At 39.6% G+C, this 20,919-nt stretch overlaps 2 protein-coding genes across 4 annotated transcripts in view; one reads left to right on the forward strand and one right to left on the reverse strand.

The window, feature by feature from the left end:
- Nucleotides 1-2,682: 2,682 nt before the first annotated feature.
- CDC20B (cell division cycle 20B) overlaps nt 2,683-20,919 on the forward strand; it is a 67,648-nt gene continuing 49,411 nt past the window's right edge. For both annotated transcript variants that reach the window (XR_012382144.1, XM_073905550.1), the window contains exons 1-3: nt 2,683-2,838; nt 3,307-3,369; nt 19,873-20,101. Coding sequence is in view for 1 of the 2 variants with exons in the window: in XM_073905550.1 (XP_073761651.1) it covers nt 2,776-2,838; nt 3,307-3,369; nt 19,873-20,101 (355 nt within the window). In the remaining variant the exon portion in view is untranslated. The remainder of the gene's footprint in view (nt 2,839-3,306; nt 3,370-19,872; nt 20,102-20,919) is intronic.
- On the reverse strand, nt 9,704-15,326 carry GPX8 (glutathione peroxidase 8 (putative)). 2 transcript variants are annotated; one of them, XM_025892383.2, is made up of 3 exons: nt 15,117-15,326; nt 14,296-14,557; nt 9,704-10,329 (listed from the first exon to the last, which is right to left on the reverse strand). In XM_025892383.2, the coding sequence occupies exons 1-3, from the start codon at nt 15,318-15,320 to the stop codon at nt 10,166-10,168; spliced, it is 630 nt and encodes a 209-aa protein (XP_025748168.1). In that variant the 5' UTR covers nt 15,321-15,326; the 3' UTR covers nt 9,704-10,165. The 2 variants fall into 2 exon arrangements, with proteins under 2 accessions (XP_025748168.1, XP_025748169.1); XM_025892384.1 differs by lacking the exon at nt 14,296-14,557.

Here is a 20,919-nt window from a genome sequence, read left to right on the forward strand (position 1 = left end):
GTTAAGATAAAATGTTTACAGGATATTTCTATTTTGTCCCAAACAGTTGTGCCATAATGTTTCTATTCATATGACAACATGATATTTAATTAATATATGTTTTTCATTTTTAAGTTTTATTTTGACATAACTTGACTTAGAAAAATGTTACAAAAATGGTACAAATAATTCCATTATGTCCTTCACACAGCTTCCCGAGATGAGATGTTAACATTTAATACAACTATAGCACAATGATTATAAGTATGAAATAAGCATTACTACTACTCTGTTAACTAATCTATAGATAATATTCAAGTATCTACAACTATCCAACAAATCTCCTTCTCCCCCCCTCTGGTCCAGGATTCAATCCAGGATCTCACAATGCATTGGTCATGTTTAGATAGATACTTCTGATCTGTGATAGTTTCTCTGTTTTTGTCATGATGACACTTTTGAAGAGTACTACTGGCCATTTATTTTTGTGAATGTCCTTTAATTTGGTTTGTTTAGTACTTTCTCATTATTAAACTCAGGTTATGCAGTTTTTTGTTTGGTTGGTTTTTTGGCAAAGATATCACAGAATTTATGTTGTGCCCTTCCCAGTGCATCATATCAGGAGGCACAGGATGTCAATGTGTCATTAATGGTGAGGTTAATTTATTACTTGGTTGAGGTGGTGGCTGCCAGTTTTGTCCAATGAAAAGTTGTGATTTTCCTTTTTGTATTGGATCATAGGAGGCAAACACCCTCATCATACGTACACCAGTTTTACTATTCATGATCCTTGACTGCAACTGTTAGTACTGTGGTGGTTTGCCAATGGTGATTTTCCTATTTCCTTCATTCCTGTTAAATTGCAATATGGATATTTAAATGCACAATAACTTTTAAAAGGACAATAGTTGGCTTTTACTTTTCTGTTTTAACCTAGGGGAAAAAAGGCGTTTGGAGGCTGTGTGATATGCTATGGAATTAGCAGCTAAAATGGAATTTATGAGTGTATTACAAATAATTAAATTCTAAAAGAGTATTTCACCTATTCTTAGTACTTGTAGGGAGATGGATTCTAAAATCACAGTTTACATGGGTTTCCAATTTCGTTAATTGAATTGGTTTTTATTACTCCTGTTTGTGCCCGTTCTCATAAATGGTACATGTAAAATGATACTTAGAAGTAGAACAAAAAGTCTTCCATATTATTTCCAATATGCTGCTAATTTTAGCTGGCATTTGCAAAACTGAACTTTAAATTAACAATACATTTGACTCTCAGCCAATATTTCACTTTATTTAGCCTCAATATTTGCTGAAAGGTTTTACTAGAAATTGAATGCAGTATAAGGAAGTTAAAATTCTTGTGGGTGAAACTTACACATCTTTCAATCCATGGGTTTTTTGGCTATCAAGCATTTTGATAAATCTCATTTGATTGTTACCCTGTGCAGCATTTTCCCTAACCTTTATCACTGCACATGGAAAACTGGTTCAAGATTGGGACTCAGCCTTGATGTCAATTTTCCTTGCTTTCAGTAAGAAGGAAACAGGAGAGTGAGTTTAGTTTGTTGTTGTTGTTGTTGTTTTTTAAATCATTGACCCATTTGAGTATCTGATGTCTACGAATTCTTTCACCAGGAAAATGCCCAAACCCACATGATGCATTAAAGCAAAAACAATCCAGTGTCAAGTGGGGGAAGGGAGGGAGGAGGTTACTGGGAGGGAAAAGCTGGTTGCCAGTCTTTCAGAGGTGTCCCAGAGAGTTTGCCCTCCTGCCATATGGCACAGCCAGCCTCTCGTGGCAGCTCAGGTGGGGCTGCTAAGGCTGAACAGCCCATCTGGCTCCTTGTCATTTCCCTCTAACTCCCTCCCTTAACCCCCAATATCATCCTCTCCTTTAAGACTTAGCCCCCAGTCTGCTCAGCTTTCCTGCTGGCTCTGCACTCCTCCTGAGGTGCTCTCTGTCACCAGCGCTCACCAACTCTTTCATCTCGCTCACTAACCTCTTGTTGGGGAAGATAACTCGGAAGCTCAAGTAAGAGAACCTGACCACTTTCAAATGGCTACAGCGGAGAAGAACTTACTGAATCAATGTGATCGCTCCCCCTTCTCATTAGCACAGAAATCTGGCCACGTTTCCCTGCCTATTTGAAAAATGGAGCAAGAGCTGATGAACACATTGGGGGAACACGTCTAAAATCAGTGGTTTACACAAACGGTGAACATTACCAATGGAGAGAAGGCCCCGTTATAACGAAGCTTTTTTTTTCCCCCTTGAAAATGGAAAAAACGTGAACTCACAGAACCCGCTTCTTCGCCCGCCAACCCTCTCATCTCCTGCTGGTGTGACAGCCCTCGGCGCCTGGCCCAGATCCGGCCCGCCACGGCTCGCGGCAAAGCTTGGCGCTTCTGTGCGCGCCTCCGCGGACAAAGAGCAGGCGGCGGCGGGGCAGGGAGGCCAGCTGGGAGGTGGAGGCGGGCTGCACGGCGCGCTGGGGGGAATCCCTCCCGGCCTCTGACGTCACCGCAGCGCTGGCCAATGAGAAGCGGGACAGGGGGATTCCCGCTCCGGATGCCGCCCCGCCGGCTTTTTAAACAGTACCCTGGGGAATGCAGTCTAGGAGCAGTGGGAGGAATGGGGGAAATGGAAGTTAAGGGTGAAAAATGATGGTGGGGGGGGCGGGGTGAGACTCTAGAGGTTTGACGATTAGGCGTCAAGATCGGCTTAGACCTGAGGGGAAAACCAGAGCCGATTGAGGGGAGGCCAAACTCCAGGTAGGGGGAGGTCCTCCGGAGATGGAGTGGAAACTGGAGCGCACCGCCCGGAGGAGGGTCCGGACAGAAGAAGAGATGCTGTGGGTAAGTGATGTCGTTTTGTTTCCCACGGGTTTCTCGTCGAAGGCGCTATTTATAATACCTGTTTAGGACCAAGATGTAGCAGAACACTCTAAACCCTGATCCTGCATTTTGAGATGAGTAATTTAGTTGTATTCTGGAAGTATCTGCTTGCTAAAGAAAAAGAGTAAATGCAGTTGGACAAGCTGAGGACCTAGAAACATTCCACGTAACATTATGATTTTTAAAAATAGTTTTTCTCGGGGCGCCTGGGTGGCTCAGTCGTTAATCGGTCATGATCCCAGGGTCTTGGGATCGAGCCTCATCGTGCTCGCTCCTCAGCGGGAAGTCTGCTTCTCCCTCTGCCCCTCCCCCGGCTTGTGTTCCCTCTCTCGATGTGTCTCTTTCTGTCAGATAAATAAATAAATAAAATCTTAAAAAAATAAAAATAAAAATAGTTTTTCTCTCCATGTGTTTTTTATATTTTCGAAGGAGAATGTCATGCGGGTGCTCGCCAAAGACCTGAAGCAGAAGAGAAGTCCAGGTTCTCCCAGGGTGAGCGTCTGGTGCTTGCTTTAGTTCTCTTATTTCTGATCTTGAACAAAATGATTCTTCCTAAAGAAGGTATTTGTTGGAAGTATGGCCTGGTCTGAGGATATGAAAATTTAAAAAATCAATCTCTTAAGATATCACTAACTACAGAGTCTAACTATACACTCCCCTCACCCCCCATATCTGTAAGAAATTGAAGATCCCTGACAATGGTGGTAATTTGTATATCACTGGTGCTTTCTAGTTTTTGCCTCAACAGAAGAGGATGAAGCATGGATGTGTCGGGTAGGCAGTGCATTGCTAGCTGGCTGTTACAATTTTATTTTAACAGTGGCTGGTTGCACTTGCCACTGTGGCATTTAAAAGCTCGCCCCACCCCCACCCCCCCAAAGAAATGGAAATGGTGCCATCTTGTGGACAATCGGAGAAGTGGCATAATCGATGGTCTGTCTTTCCTCTTAGCAGTTTGAAATTGATCCAATGTAGTACTTTTTCTCGTTGAAAGTCTGAAGCCAAAGGCCAAAGCTTCTCTTGTAATCAGTGTAAAAAGAAAACAAATCTAGATGGGTTTTTCTTCTTTTTCCCACATAAACAGCCCTCATACGCTTTAAATCTCTCATAATCACCGTTCACCTTGCCCTCTCTCCCGAAATTGTTCTTATTCCTTTAAACTTTACTCATGGATTCTATTTTCAAACCCATCAACATTTTTTCTTAATCTTCTTTAAATTTTTCAATATTTCAGTGGTGACAAAATAAACGCAGAATGGCCCTTTCAGAATGCAATGACTAATGTTATTTATAGTGGGAGACAATGAATGACAATTTTAAGTCCTTAAGTTCCCTAAATACTTTAATATTGATTTTTCCCCTCCAAAATAGCAGCAGTTTTGTTTTTTGCCCAGCTTATGTATTGCCATGACTACTCCTAAATATTTTGCTACCTAATACAGACAGCTGGTTTTTTGATCAGTGAATAGAATTGGAAAAGCTACAGTTAAGTATAACTTTTGTTAATTCGCAGGTACTGTGATACCATATTTTGATATCCAAGCATTGACTTTAAAATAGCTAAGTGCAAGTATTCTGAAAGTTTTCCTTTTTAAGTTTTTGAGGAGATTTGAAAATAATGTTTTTATATTTTATGACAGTTTTGGAGGAACAAGGTTTGTTTAAAGTTTTCTTTTATGCGACTATTAAGATTACAGTTCTGCCACTGTTTCACATTGCAAATGCAGCTTCAGTGACGTCACGGATTATTACAAGCAGCAGTGACCTGAGTCAGGTAGGCAGTGTATTGTTAGCTGGCTGCTTTGGGTCAATCTGGCAGCCACAACTACCCTGCCACTTGCTTTTGGATAAATTCTTCTGGTTAACAAGCTGCACTAGTTACCCGTGTGTGATGGGTTGGCAGTGTATTGTTAGCTGGTTGAATATATGAATGGCATCAGCTAACATACCACTGCTATCTTATTGCATATACAATGGACATCAGCATATAATTAGTTCTGTAATTAGTGTGTGTGCTCATGCATGTGTTTGTTGTTTTTTTTTTTTTTGCTATGAACCAGGCACTAGTTACCGTAATACTTGTAATTGCTATTCTGTTACTCAGTAATAATACAATACACAGCTTTATAAATGGTGAAGAAACCAATACAATTAATTCTTAAAAAAAATCCCAGCTAATGTTTTTGGAGGCCTGGGTACACAGTATGAAAGTATTTGTGAAAGTATGTATTTATCTTTAATATAAAATTTAGGATACAATGACAATGTCAAATGGAAAGCTTAAAATGTTTCTCTAAGTTTTCAACTAAATCTTTAGTATTCTCTCTAGATAATCAGTTTCTTTTTTTTTTAAAGATTTTATTTATTTATTTGAGAGAGAGAATGAGATAGAGATAGAGAGAGAGCACGAGAGGGAAGAGGGTCAGAGGGAGAAGCAGACTCCCTGCTGAGCAGGGAGCCCGATGCGGGACTTGATCCTGGGACTCCAGGATCATGACCTGAGCTGAAGGCAGTCGCTTAACCAACTGAGCCACCCAGGCACCCTAGATAATCAATTTCTTAATGTGACATTAGAGTAGGTCTCTATAACCATGTGTATGTACCAGCTGAAGGGAGAATTGAGGTAACTTTCAAGATGAGACAGTCAACTCGAACATTTTCACTTGCAATATCAAGAAAATTGGAAATTTTGGGGGTGGGGATGGGGTTGAATCGTTGGAGGATTTGCCTCAATTATTCACTTCATTTTCTGTGAAGTCACAGACTCATAAAATATTTGGAGTAAAGCATGAGATTTAGCTTGTGAAGTGGGAAGAATTGACTGTATAATATGCTTTTAAATGTATTCTGATTTCTTTGGAGGCCCTTTTGGCCCATGCAACAGTGTCAGGTACGTGCTGGGTCCCAGACGTACAGTGACATACATGTCCTCATGTGGACATTTGCAGCAAGTTCATGGAACTGACTTTGGTGGTCTGGTCAATTAGTTATATTCTAAGGGAGATGTGAGAAATATATTACCATCTACTGTACTGAACTATAAATTATTGATATAACAATTTTTATTCCTACCTTATTTAAGTTTAAACATTTAAACCATGGGAGATAGATGCCTATAATTGGATTCTTTATGCATTTTGCTACTTTCATGTCTCATTCTCTTTTCACTGTTGCCCATTATCATTCTCTTTTCAGCATTTTTTTGTTTAAGGATCCCTTCCATGTAGATATTGTTTTCATCTTTTTTTCTTAAAAGGTTAAATTTCAATGTGTTATTTTTTATGGAAAGTCTCTGACCTGTTGATAAAAATAAAACCTACTAAATTTAGAAGGCTTGGCCTTTGTATTTTAATTTTTTTAAATTAAAGAACAAGACATAAATTGCCAACATTTATACTCAATAAACAATACATATTTAAGCTGTTCTTCCTTTCCATATTATTGAGATGATGAGAAAGGAGGGAAAGAATAGAATGCAATAAAGAGAAATTAAGATCAGTGTTTCCATAGGAGTAAGAGAGAAAGAGAGAGATCCACACTTGGGACTTCAAAGCTACTCTTCATTCATTCCCCCCAAGTGTTAACAGATCAGCAAGAGGAAGGAGGAGAAGAGTGGGGAACAGTGTGGTGTGTTAGTTTCTAGGTGTGACAGTTAAATTAGAACTTTATTATTCCATGGGAAAGATGAAATCCAGGTAAGGAATAAACATGGACAAAGTGTCCCCATATTGTTTACATGCAGACATACCATTTTTCTTTCAAAGAAACACCATGAATGAACATAGTATTTTATACAGGGATCACTAAAGACTTTTAAGCTTGTTACGGTAATCTTCTGAAACAGTTAGTGTTTTGAAACACACACACACACACACACACACACACACACACAATAAACACACAAAAAACAGTTTTTGTTTTTCTTCTGAGGCTTTGTCTACATTTCTTTTTTTTTTACTCTAGTATTTTCCTACTTGAGGTTACCTATAGACAATCCAGTTAAGTCATTATATTTTACTGTGATTATATAGCATATTGTTAGCAGCTTTTCATATTTCAGTAACTGTACATCCACACATTTTCTTTCTTTTTTTTAAAGATTTTATTTATTTATTTGAGAGAGAGAGTGAGAGAGAGAGAACACATGAGAGGGGGGAGGGTCAGAGGGAGAAGCAGACTCCCCGCTGAGCAGGGAGCCCGATGCGGGACTCGATCCCGGGACTCCAGGATCATGACCTGAGCCGAAGGCAGTTGCTTAACCAACTGAGCCACCCAGGCACCCACATCCACACATTTTCATATAACCTACCTAAACAGTATATTTATAATAAAAATAAATAATATATAGTAAGTTTTCACTCTAGATTTTTCTCTTTGGAGATCCTTATGGTAACCTAATCAAGTCTGATTTTTAAGAATTTTGGTGTCCCGGAGCCCACTTATAGTGGTTTGTGAGAACTGATTGTTAAATTTTCCGAAATTTGGCATGCCAGTTATTAAACCACTGGTAGATGGAAGTTGGCCATGTGGGAGCATTTATACCATGGAAATTGGCAAGTGCTGCAAATTGGGACCCCTCCTCCAGAGAGGTGATGGTTATTTATCAGCCACCTCTGGGTATATGCCATATATACCATAATTACTAGGAATCATATACATATTATGGATACACTATAATTATCAAGCATTTTCAAAAATGAAGTCTGACTCTCAGGGTATATCTCAGGGAAATTCATATTTATTCCATTCTCCAACACTATGGCTATATGTGCCATGAGATGAAGATTAGGAGTTAGAATGAAGGACTCCTTCCCACCTTCTGGGTAAACCAAACTTCAAGCCAATGAATTACCACAATGAAGTGCATTTGATTTTGTCCTTTCATCATAAGGGCAACTGAATACCCTTCGATGTGATACCAGCTATTTTCTGTCATACTCCTCAGGTGACACAGCAGTCTATGTCTCAGGCTTTTGGATGCCAAGACAGGGAAGATATGTTCAATTCAAGAAAGCTACAATTTTTTCCTCTGTATGAGCATACCTGGTGGAATTCACATAAGACATTGGGAGTAACGGGTAGCAGGACACCAGCAAATGGCTCCACACCCTCTTTTAGCACAGAGAGCCTAATTGTTACAGAATCTTGGACACCTACTTGGCACACCTTCAAATCCCCAGCTGCCTTCCCTGCATACCCAAAGGCCAAGGGGAGAGAATCAAGCACTGACTATAGTAGAGACTGTAGGTTGAATAAAGCGACCAGGATTAGAGATCTATAACTGAAAACCCACTTTATATGGCTTTGGAGGACTAGTGACTTTGGGCAGGAGGGACATCTCAACTGCATTCACCAGGACAGTGCTGGTCGGTCCCCAGTGTAGCTCCATCACCAACTATCTGACAGTGGGGAGTCTGCATAGCCTGTGTAGGGCTGGCGTATACCCTTCTGCTCATACCCCTAATGTGAGCACATAAAACACCGTAGCAGTCCTGTGGTACTTGTCCTAAGTGGGAGTATATGGCAAGAGTGCTCTGGGAACAACACTTGGAGAATTTGCCCTGAACAAAACTTTGCTTAGAGGCTCAGAATTCAAACTGCTTCTGTGCTCTTGGGGCAAAATTGCAAAGGAGAGATAGGCTTGTTCGGGGGATTTTGTTCAAAAACAATTCACATTGGTACTGATTCCGTTCCTGATCACTGAAGACACCTTGCTAAGCATGGTCATTGACTCATAGAGCTGGAAGGGGCTCTTTGGTCAGTCCGACCTCAATTTATGGGTGAGCAAATCTAAAAGTAGTCAAGTGACTTGCCCAAAGTCGTACGGCTGGTGAGGGGTAAAAACAGGTTTGCTAACACACTAACCTGCCATTCTTGAAGCTATCCTTGTAAATCTTCTTGACCTCTAATAGAAACTGTACCCCCGACTGTGGGTAGTTGGACACATACTTTGAAACAGAAGGTGTTTGGGGAAATATTTCTGGTTTGTCCAAGAACTTTAAACACTTAACACAGAACTATATATGAGGTGGTATTACTGATCTCACCATATAAAACCATCCTCACTTGCATTAATCAGGTCAGAATTTGGGAGCCAACTCACGGCTTTTGAGATTGGGTCTTCCTTCTTAGCCAAATTTTACAGGATTGCCTTTTCCCTTTTTTTTCTTTTGCCCTCGTCTTCCTCTTGACTTCATGAAATGAATATATATTTCATGGGGCAATAATTAGCCTTCACCAACTTGGCAGGTTGCGTTGTTAGCCAATAATTACAAGACTGACAAAACATAAAGGTTATGACTTTGGGAGAAAAAGCATGTTGTGACTCTATCGAAGGGTTCAGTGACTGTTGATGTTTAAGGCTGGTGTGACTGCAAACCGCCCCCGTTTACATTCAAACCTTTGATGAGTCAGAGTTGATTCTTACTATTTCAGCTATCAGAATGATGTGGCATGGCATTCTTTCCAAATGGCTGGTCTAGTCTGACTATATGAGCAACCAAAATTAATATATCAAGACTTGAGCTAAATCACCAAACACTCCCTTTTTCTTACACTTAGGATTTTCATTCAGAAATAAAGACTGTATTTCAACTACTAATATTCTATTTATAAAATTTGAGTTGCTTCTGGAAAATAACAGAGAAATACTGAAAGTGATGAAGGCTTTTTCAAATGTTAGGATAGTGTCATTTATCAGTGACTATTTGGGCAGATGTAATAAAACATACTATGAACCTGTACTTAAAAAAAAAAACAAAACCAAAGAAAACTAAAGAAACAAAATCCTGTACATGAAACAGAAGTATATAGGGATTTGAATCTCTCTATTTCACATTTTTCAGTGTTTATTTTGTATTTTATTACATAAAAATAGCCATTTACAGTTAGTTACTCCCAAAATTTCAGTCACATACAGTGTCTTGAAAAAACAATGGTCTAGTGTGTTGGCATTTCCATCAAGTACAATCCTGGAAAATGTCAAGGTGAACAACAGGATACTGAAGCACATTGGTGACTCTGTATTCTGAATTACTTAGTGTGGTCAGATGAAATATTTAATATATTGTATTTTGATTCTTTAGCTACTCTTTATTTTTGCTTTAGGTAACATCTCTGACCTGGGGACATTCATTACCACTCACTGGCAAAGTAGCCTAAAAACAAAACACCCCATCCTTCAGGGCCACATTTAGTTGTCAGAGTCTTTAAGATGAGACTCCCCCCACCGACTCCACCAGACTTGTCTATATTCCGACTACTGCATCTGAATGATTCACTGCCATGTTCACAGGTCCTCTTTCTTTCTTATGATCATTTGTCTAATCAGAGCTGCTATCTCAGGCCTGATGACTTCAATGGGTTCCTCTGGCCTCCAGGACTTCACAACTTGGCCCTCAGGGTTGACCAGATACTTCCAGAAATTCCACCTTGGTTCCTTCTTTGAAGAATCTAAAATACCAGAATATATTTTTTATGAGCGTAATTTTATTCTTTTGCTAAGATAGTCATTTCTGTTAGTATCTGTGTAAGTGACTACTTTAGAATCAAATTCTAGGAATGTCAAAAACAAAACAAAGAGCAAACACCCAAACAAAGCAAAACTCAAGCTTTGAGTAACCATATTTCTGTATATTTGGTGACTTCACTGATGATTCTACTGATCAGGAATCACGAAACAAAGGGTTTATTTTGGATCTTTGATCTAAACAACAAAAAATTTACCTTCTCACTCAAAACTTTGTTTCCTAACATTTTTAAAGATAAAATGATGTTCTAATGGTCCTTGGTAATGGCATGTATGGAATTCTTTTCATATTAAATGTTATCTATGGTTTTAATATCATTACATGTTATGTAGACAAAAATGGAAAGGAATTCTTTATCATATTTTTAAGTGTTTATTTAATTCCAGTTAACATATAATGTTAAATCATATTACTTTGAGAAATTATGCTGTCCTTTTGATACATCTTAATTTATGTAAGAAATGTAGATTTTTTTCCACTTACACTATCCAGAATTGATGTGCATTATTGACTAACTGAGAAAAAATATAAATAACTTGTCTGCTATGTACCTAGTAATCTGTGCTCATTGCTCTAAATGGATCCTTTCATTTAATCTTTCCAGCAACCCTGTGAGGTGGGTATTATTATTAACCCCATTTTGCAGATGAGAAAAATGGAGTCCTAGACTCAAGGTCTCATGGCTAGTGAGCGGTAGGTAGAACCAGGACTGATACACAGACCTTCCTACTCCTATGGAAAAGCAAACATTTTAGGAGGATGATGACAAATTCGTTTTTGTATAGGAGGGGATTCAGGTGTATGTGGGACATCTAGTCAGAGGAGGCTGCTGAATATATGGCTTTGGAGCTTAGGAGAGAGAGAACTCACTCAAGGAAAGGGGATAGAATAAGAAGAGCACCAGTAGATTGTGGCAGGATCCTGAGGATCAGCGAGGTAAGGGTTGATGGAAAGGAGGAACCTGAAAAGAAGAAAGAGGGGGGCCAGAGTTGCAGTGTCACTGGTGCCTGTGAGGTTCAGGAGATCCTGGCAAGAAGCCAGACGCAGTGATCTAAGAAGGGAACTGAGACAGGGAAACAGAGATAACAAGTGTTAACTATTCTTTCAGAAATAGTGATTAAGTAGGTAGAAGGAACACACTGCCTAGAGTTTTAAGGCGTGCAATACTTTGCTTTGTGCTGAGAAAAAGAGCCAACGAGAGAGTATAGGTTAAAAATAAGAAATAAAAAGTAGCCTGATTACTTAAATGTGTTTTACTTTGTGCACCACGCCAAGCAGTTAAATTTATTTCATTATTAGAGAAAAATATTTCTGATTAGAGCAAACATCAGTGACTCAGTGTGAGCATCTTATTACTACATTAAAGCCATCTTAAAATCATTTTGAAAAGTTGCCCCCCATTTTTAAAAGATTTTATTTATTTGACAGAGACAGACAGTGAGAGAGGGAACACAAACAGGGGGAGTGGGAGAGGGAGAAGCGGGCTCCCCGCGGAGCAGGGAGCTCAATGCGGGGCTCGATCCCAGGACCCAGGGATCATGACCTGAGCTGAAGGCAGACGCTTAACGACTGAGCCACCCGGGCACCCTGGAAAATTGCCTTTTTCTATAGTGGAAAACGTGTCTCTAATATGTGTCAGGGCAGAGCTCCCTCTAGCTGATCTAACATCTTGGTGTGAATTAGGAAAAGACACCCTTCCACGTGGCTACAGCCCCCTCAGCACATGCCTTGCTATGGCTGAGCTTCAGTCCCCACGGGCCCCTACGTCCAGATGCCCTGTTTAGTGACACCTGCACACACGTGCAGAGTGGTCCTGTTTGTGACCACGTGATCAGTTACTGTCCATTTTGGCTAGTTTTAAAAGATGTAATTTTCATTTGGCTACGATCTCAGAGTCTTTTTTTTTTTTTTTTTTAAGATTTCATTCATTTATTTTGACAGAGAGATATAGTGAGAGAGGGAACACAAGCAGGGGGAGTGGGAGAGGGAGAAGCAGGCTTCCCGCCGAGCAGGGAGCCCGATGTGGGGCTGGATCCCAGGACCCTGGGACCATGACCTGAGCCGAAGGCAGACGCCTAAAGACAGAGCCACCCAGGCGCCCTGATCTCAGAGTCTTTGTCTCTGGAGCTTCACCTAACTTCAGTGCAACCTTAAATCACTGTGCCTTTTTTCGATTACATGGGGTAGGTGGAGTTTCAGGAGCTTTTTTTAGTGATAAAGGGGAAGAACTTAGGAGCTATGATGCCCACATATTTGGCTGCTAGAATTGAAAACGATTACAAGGAAATGTGCTCTGCCTTTTCTTTCCTTAGTGTATCCTGGAAATAAAAGGAATGAAGACATCACTCTGGTTGCTATGCAGGGTATTAAGCATTATATTAATTTTCCCTAGAAACTAAATATAATGTTTTTAAAAGATTCTGATTTCACACTTAAATTTTATAGAGCATCATTAGCCGACTTACTGGACTGGAAACTTGATTGTCTGACTAAGGGCCATAGTTTTATCAAAACTAAAATTGCCTGTGAAAATAGGACTGAGGATATCATCTGCATAAGTCAAATGAGAGGACATTAGCTGAATATCTTTTAGAACAGTGTTTGGCACAGTGTAAGCAGTGTATAAATACTTCACTTTTACTATTAATACACTTAATCCTCCAAACAATCTTAAGAAGTAGGTACTATTGATAGTCTTGTTTCACAAATGAGGAAGAAGGCACAGAGGAGTTAAGTCACGTACCTGAAGCCACACAGCAAAAGCAACAAGAGCAGGGATTTGAAGCCAGAGACTGGAGCTAAAACCTATACCCTTAGTCACTATATCTCACCCAATGGCCAAGAACTCAAAAAAAAAAAAAAAAAGGGGGCGCCTGGGTGGCTCAGTTGGTTAAGCGACTGCCTTCAGCTCGGGTCATGATCCTGGAGTCCTGGGATCGAGTCCCGCATCGGGCTCCCAGCTCACCAGGGAGCTTGCTTCTCCCTCTGACCCTCTCCCCTCTCATGCTGTTTCTCGCTCGCTCTCTAATAATAAATAAATAAAATCTAAAAAAAAAAAACATTTATGCTAACCAACCCCGGAAAATATTTTTTTTTTTAAGATTTTATTTATTTGACAGAGACACACACACAGAGAGAGATTGAGCACAAGTAGGCAGAGCAGCAGGCAGAGGGAAAGGGAAAAGGCTCTCGCTGAGCAGGGAGCCTGATGCAGGGGCTCGATCCCAGGACCCTGGGATCATGACCTGAGCCGAAGGCCGCCGCTTAACCGACTGAGCCACCCAGGCGTCCCCCTCCCCTCCCCCCCTCCACCGGAAAATCTTTAAACAGATTTCTGTAGCTAGCCTAATTTTAGAAATAGCCTAATATCACCCTCCTCCAAAAAAAATCCTTATATTCTGTTTTGAATTTTAGCAAAAGCCTGGTAAACCAGGATATTATTCATCCTTGAAGATAATATCTCAGACAAATAAGGCAACATAAAATTAACCACAAAGATATGTCTAACTAATAATGCCTAGCAATATTCATGAGACATGGATAGCTTTAGTAATGGAGAGGGACATTTCCCCAAGAGCTATTTTGTGAGGCTATTTTGTGAAGATAGCCATGACCACACTTCAAGTAAATTCTTCAGGAAAATGATCACAAGCAATAAAATACATTGGAATAGACTCATTTTGCCATTCAAGAAGTTAAAACATTGATTTCAGGGAAGCATAACTTCTAGAAAATTACAAAAGATGAGATTCTGGCTCTTTGATAGTTTTATCAAGCTTTCCCACTAAGACATTTCAAATGAAATAGAAGACTATGGTCCTGGTCTCTTTGTTTTAAACATGAAAAGCAATTAAAAACATTAAGTTGGCGAGGCAAGGTAGATATTTACCAACAAGAAATCTAAATGCAGGGTCTGCTTCAGATCCTAGAATCTTAATCTTGTGGAAGATGGGGAATGTCACTCCGTAGTTATTTCTTGCAAAAGATACTACTTCCTTGCTTGGGCGGGGCTCCGATTCTCCGAACTGATTGCATGGAAAGGCCAAGACGCTGAAGTGAAATGGTCCAAACTCTTTGTGCAGTTCCTGCAGTGCTAAGTAATTTCTGTCTGTGAGTTGGCAGTCACTAGCCACGTTTACAACTAGTGCAACCTCCCGGAAAAAGAAAAAAAATCCAACCGGAAAGTGAAGCAAAGAAAAGATTAAAAAAGAATTCTGCAAGTAGTTAAAATCCTAAACCATTTTGAAGCAGATAGTTATTTCATATTTTTAGACCTACCCAATTTTACTGAAAATCGTAACCTGGACGCATAAATTAAGACTCTGAAAGATCACCACCATTTAAAAAAAGCATCAGATACAACAGTTTGTTTTTAAATAAAAGATAACAACATCGATAAGTGCTTTTTAATGTTGCTAGATTATGGAATTAGTATTTCTTAATGTCTCCATATTCCCATTACTAACTAAGAATTTCCTAAACAACTTAAAGTGTTAATTCAGCACGCCTCTGAAGACAGGACAGTCAGAGTTTATCAATTAGAAGTAGATACACTATGAGAACTCTGATGGCTAGAGTGAGACACTAATAACATTACTTTGAAGATTAAATTATAATTTATGACCCTTTAACAATGAAAAATTGATTCCATTAAACAGAGAACATGAACAGACCATAGGGGAAAAAAAAAAAACAGAAGATGCAACTTACTTTGCCTTTAAACTTTTCCAGAGAAACTGTTCTTCCTTTTGCATCTTTCACTTCAAATGTATAAAAGCTGTTGATTTTAGGTTTTAGGAATTTTAGTTGTAGAAGAAATAGCATTACTGTGCATAGAACCATAGACAGTAAAACTGCAAATACCTTTGCTTTCGACCCTGAACATCTTAAAGGGTACGCTGTAAGAGGCTCCATTTTGGATGATTCTAGAGGGAAGTCTCAGCAGGCTGGAATTTGAGGAGGAGCTGAAACTTGACACCGGCTCAGTTTAACGGAAAACCAAGAAGGACAGACTAGCTTCTTTCCCTGCTAAGGAATAGAAAGACCTTTCTCAGATGGGAAAGGAGTGAAACTCCTGGATAAAATAAAGAGTGCTAAAGAATTGCAATGTATTTATGATGCCCATTGCAATCTTTGCTAGAAAAAACAGGACTTTTTTGATAGTTCTTTAACATTCTCCTGACAAAATATTTCACCAGAAGATGGTGCCCTTGTAGGGCGCAAGCTGTGGATTGAGCCCTCCCAGTAACTGGTTAAATGTAGGGGAGTGGGTAAACACCACTGAGAAATAGTTCAGAAGGGTAGATTAAATGTGGTCTATTAATATGGTGTATATAGCTTGAAGGAATTGAATATTATACGTACACATTAAACTTGCTACATCAGTTCTAGGAATTTACAGTGGAAAGGGCAGAGAAATATGTGAAGGGGCTGCTTGCTCTGACTTCATCTAATTAAGGCAGTGCCAGGTGAATATAGCAAAAATAAACAGATCAAACACAATGAAGGCTTAAAAAAAACCCTCCTATATCGTAAAGCAAACTATAGTCTGGTGTTTTTCAAATTTTTGATCATGACCCCCAGTAAGAAATGCACTTTACTATTTAACTCAGTACGCAGACATACATAACTGAGCAGTTTCATTAAACAACACTTCCCCTTTGAACGTTGATATGCCTATGGTAGTTTTAAAACAGCCTGGTTCCGACCCATGACAATGATTCAATGGGTTGCAACCTGTAGACAGAAAAAATACTGAACTCTATAATAAATCAGGAATTTAACAATTAAATCAGACAATTCTACCAAGAAAGCAAAAACAAACAAGGAAATCCCCCAAACCCACCTCTCCTTGGGTGCATCATCTAGTTGCTTCTCCTTCTTCTTTTTTTTGTCTTTGTTTTTTCCGTGGCTGTTGCCTCTTATAGGAGGCCTAACTTCACTGTTGAAAATTTCAGGGGTACGAATGGATGGGAAATTGAGGGCTGCAGTCCTTGGATCACCTTAGCCTTTTCCCTAAGTCACACAGCAAGTTTCAAATGAAGGTGCTTCGTTCTATTTGGCCTGAATTTTGGAGTCATGGTGTGATTACAGAAAATGCTAGGAAAAAGTGCACGGAAGGATCTGAAAAACTGTGGGTGTGCCCTTTCCCTGCAGGATTAGATCTTTGGCACTTTAGAGGATGTGCTAAGGAAGCTACAGCTCCACTTCTGGGCCCTGCATCTGTGGTGTGTGCTCTTGGGGGTAGATGAGCTGAACCCACAGCTTAGCCATGTACGACCTGTCAGAGACTGATAAACCATGTCGTTCCCACTCTCTCAGAGCCTGGTAAGAATGGATACAATAGAAAAGTCTCTTCCTGTACACATAATTTCTGGTAAAGAACAAAAATGTACACAAAACCTGTTGTATCACCTCTTAACTATGATAGTATTACTTGGGTTCTCTCTGGCTGAATTACTAAAAAAGTCAAACTGTATATGACACCTGGACTTAAATTCTCTGACCTTGCTGCTCCAAGTGCTTTGGGCTCAAAGTGCCCAGTCTTGTCATAGCGAGCAATACAAAGTAAATGTTTCTTTGTTTCATACATTGGCTTCCTTTAAATATTTGAATACAGTTCCTTATGGGTCTTCTTTCCTCTAGATTAAATACCCTCGGTGCCCTCACTCCATTCATGTCTTGCTCCATTGCTGTGTTCCCTGACCTCAAATCACTGCAGTCCCTTTCCTCTAAATGAACTCAGGTTTAGAATCCTGGCTGGCTCATCTTACAGGACAGGTCCAGGCCTGGACACAGTTCTCCAGATGGGTTCTGACCAGCACAGAGACAACTGGGTTTCCCTCGCTCTTGTTTTGGACACTGTTTTTCCCGTAATGAGACCTAAAATTGTAATGCTTAAAACAAAGTCATCTCATTATGCTATTGATTCATATTCTGGTGGTGAGTATCTAATACTGCCAGCCCTTTTCACTGCATATCAGCTCTCTCTCACGTGCAATGAAAAATAATCATTATTGCATTAGGATTCTCTAGAGGGAAAAAACCAATAGAATATAAGTAAATATATATACATGAGGCTCATGAGGTTATGGAGGCTGAAAAGTCCCATAGTCTGCAACCTATAAGCTGGAGAACAGGAAAGTCGGTGGTTTAATTAAATCTAAGTCCAAAGTCCTGAGACCTGGGGAGCAGCTGGTATAAATCAAGGAGTACGAAGGTCTGACAAACCAGGAGTTCCGATGTATGAGGGCAGGAGAAAATGGACGTCCTAGTTCAGGAAGAGAGAAAATTTGCCCTTCCTTTGCCTTTTTGTGCCATTTGGGCCCCCAGTGGATTGGATGATGCCCACCCACAGTGGTGAGGGTGGATCTCTTTACTCAGTCTACTGAATCAAATGTTCATCTCCACTAGAAACACCTTCCCAGCCATACCCAGAAAAAATGTTTTACCAGCTCTCTGGGCAGCCCTTAGTCCAGTCAAGTTGATGCATGGAATTAACCGTCGCAATTATTCAGCTATCACGGACTGCCTAACCCAGTTTGGAATGGGGAGGAAGGGAAGTCAGAGACACCTTCCTGACGTGATGGCTGATCCCAGCTGTGAAGGTGGGCTAGAAGTTACCCTGGCAAAGAATTGGGGAACAGCACCCAGGTGAGGAGACAGTATGGAGGATGTGACAGGAGATGAGCCAGAGAAACACACACCTGCTGAGACCATGTAAGACTGTTGGTGTGAAATTTCTTGATCATTTTTCTTAGCTGAGATGTCATTTATGAATAAATAAATATATTATGTATAATATATGTATATGTACATACATAAACATATATCCTCTACAATTGGCTTGTTCATTTCTTTGCTGATGGTCATTTGTGTTATCACTACCTTCTGGCTATTGGGAATACTACTACCATGAACATGCATGTACCTGCGTTTGTTTGAGTTTGGGTACCTGTTTTCATTTCCCCTGGGTCTATACCTAGCAGTGACATTGTTCAATCATGCAGTAATTCTAGACTTAATTTTCTGAGGAATTGCCTACTGTTTTCCACAGTAGTACCACTTTACATCCCCATAAGCAATGTACAAAGTTTCAAAGTATGTACAAATGTACAGAGTATTGCCTTTTAAGGATGTCACATAGTCTATCTACTCAATTCTCCATTGGTAAATATTGAGTCCTTCCCATCTTTTTCCCCTATAAACATATATACTGCAGTAACACCCCCGTGTTCTCTGCTGAGAGTGTGGACTGTGGAGTCAGACAGATGAGATTAGGGTATAGCATCTCCAAACGGACTCACTGTGTGGTCTTAAGCAATTCACTTAACCTCTAAACCTCAGTTTCTTTATTGGTAAAGTGGGAATAAATAACAGACCTGCTTCACAGGTGTTTCTGAAGATTAAATATGAATGTATGTAAACATTTAGCATATGGGTTCATATTGTGGTAAGCACTCAAAAATATTTTGGTTTTGTTCATCTTTGCTCATATTTTTTAATTTCTTCCTTAAATTCTTAGATGTGACGTTTCTGGGTCAGTAGAGGCTATACACGCATTTGAAAGCTTTTGACACATGTTGCCAAATTGTCTTTTCCAAATAGTAATTTATGCTCCACCAGCAATGTATGTCAGTGTTTGTTTCTAGAACCTTCAACCCTGGGGCTTGTCATTTAAAAAAAATCATTGCTAGCATCTTGTTACTGTTTTAAATTAGCATTTCTTTGATTATTAGTGAGGTTGAATATTTTGGGGATATTTATATATCTCTTTTGTGAATTGTCTTTTTGGGTCCTATGCCCTATTTTTTTCTATTTGGTTTGAAAATTTGTCTAAATTTTTCTAAGAGTCCTTTACACAAAGATATTAATCTAACATGCCTGGCATCTTATTAAAAATATATTTCCAATTTGTCATTTGCATTTTAATTTCATGTAGATACATGACCTTGTTCACCATTATAGGATCTGTAAGTACCAAACTCCTGGGGCTTCTCAGAGGGAATGAGATGAATGTTGAGCAACTTAGGCCTCAGTTATCTCATCTGTGAAATGAAAAGGTTGGACTAGAAAATTGCTGTTTATTTCCAGATTTGCAATTTTGTGATTTTGTATAAACATTTTGTCTGTTCAATATATAGGGTTATTTCAACTTCATATTTTATATTGATATGTAATTGTAATAACTGTAAACATAATTACTCTCCAAGCTGCCTTTGTACATCTTGAGACCCTTGAACAGAGGCTCTAAGTACACACACACACACACACACACACACACACACACACACACACACACACATTTATATATATAAAATAACATTCTCTCAGGTCACAAAAACTAAAAATCTGATTTATAATTTGTTTTGTACTAGTTGAGTTGTTTATAGTTCTCCTTTAAGGAATACCTACTTTTGCATCATTGAGGCCACTATAAATTACAGCTTTTTTTCTTGTTAAATAGATATTTGATGAAGTTAAGACTACATATTCTAGCTTCAAGAGCAGCTTTGTGAAGAGGCTGTCGGCTGAGGTTCCCATTGCCAGTAGCCCAGTTACCACCAGATGGCGGCAAAGCCAAACCAGGGATCTGGCAGCCTGCTCCTTTGGGGAAGAGCTTTCAACCACTTACCTCCCAGAAGCTTCTGGATCCATGCTGAAGATAACTCCTGAGAAAGAGACTCTGTTTCTAGGTGAGGTAATAGAAATTTCACAGGCTGTTTAAAAAAATTGTTAATGAAACAGATATTTCCGAGAGAATCTTTGTCTCATAGAACTATCTAGTATCACATTCATCAAGTGCTTTCCTTTTCTTCTTCCTTTGAATAAGAAATTCCCAAGGTGGTGATGTGGGGGTCGGGGGTGGGGTGGGGTGGGAAATGAAACAAAAACAAAAGACAGTATGTTGTATTTTAGATGCATTTCTGTGATTTACGGTGGTATGTGATTCCTTTTGTAAAGATTATAATTATATAAGATTTTTCTTTTTTTATTTTTTATTGTTATGTTAATCACCATATATTACATCATTAGTTTTTGATGTAGTGTTCCATGATTCATTGTTTGTGTATAACACCCAGTGCTCCATGCAGAATGTGCCCTCTTTAATACCCATCACCAGGCTAACCCATCCCCCTACCCTCCCCTCCTCTAGAACCCTCAGTTTGTTTTTCAGAGTCCATCGTCTCTCATGGTTTGTCTCCCCCTCTGACTTATTCCCCTTCATTCTTCCTCTCCTGCTATCTTCTTCTTTTTCTTTTTTCTTAACATATGTTGCGTTATTTGTTTCAGAAATACAGATCTGTGATTCAACAGTCTTGCACAATTCACAGCGCTCACCGTAGCACATACCCTCCCCAATGTCTATCACTCAGCCACCCCATCCTTCCCACCCCTCACCACTCCAGCAACACTCAGTTTGTTTCCTGAGATTAAGAATTCCTCATATCAGTGAGGTCATGTGATACATGTCTTTCTCTGATTGACTTATTTCACTCAGCATAACACCCTC

This window comes from Callorhinus ursinus, unplaced genomic scaffold (genome assembly GCF_003265705.2).
Source record: "Callorhinus ursinus isolate GAN/ISIS: 27379988/994484 unplaced genomic scaffold, GSC_fseal_2.0 scaffold23, whole genome shotgun sequence".
In the NCBI taxonomy this organism is placed as follows: domain Eukaryota; kingdom Metazoa; phylum Chordata; class Mammalia; order Carnivora; family Otariidae; genus Callorhinus; species Callorhinus ursinus.

Excerpts from the sequence above, each read along its gene's own strand:
- GPX8 (XM_025892383.2), bottom strand. The coding sequence starts at position 15,320 with ATGGAGCCTCTTACAGCGTACCCTTTAAGATGTTCAGGGTCGAAAGCA. Across the intron at positions 14,558-15,116 it reads TGGAAAAGTTTAAAGGCAAA|GTTGCACTAGTTGTAAACGT; the intron begins GTAAGTTGCATC and ends TTTTTCCGGGAG. Across the intron at positions 10,330-14,295 it reads TGCATTTAGATTTCTTGTTG|ATTCTTCAAAGAAGGAACCA; the intron begins GTAAATATCTAC and ends CTGGTATTTTAG.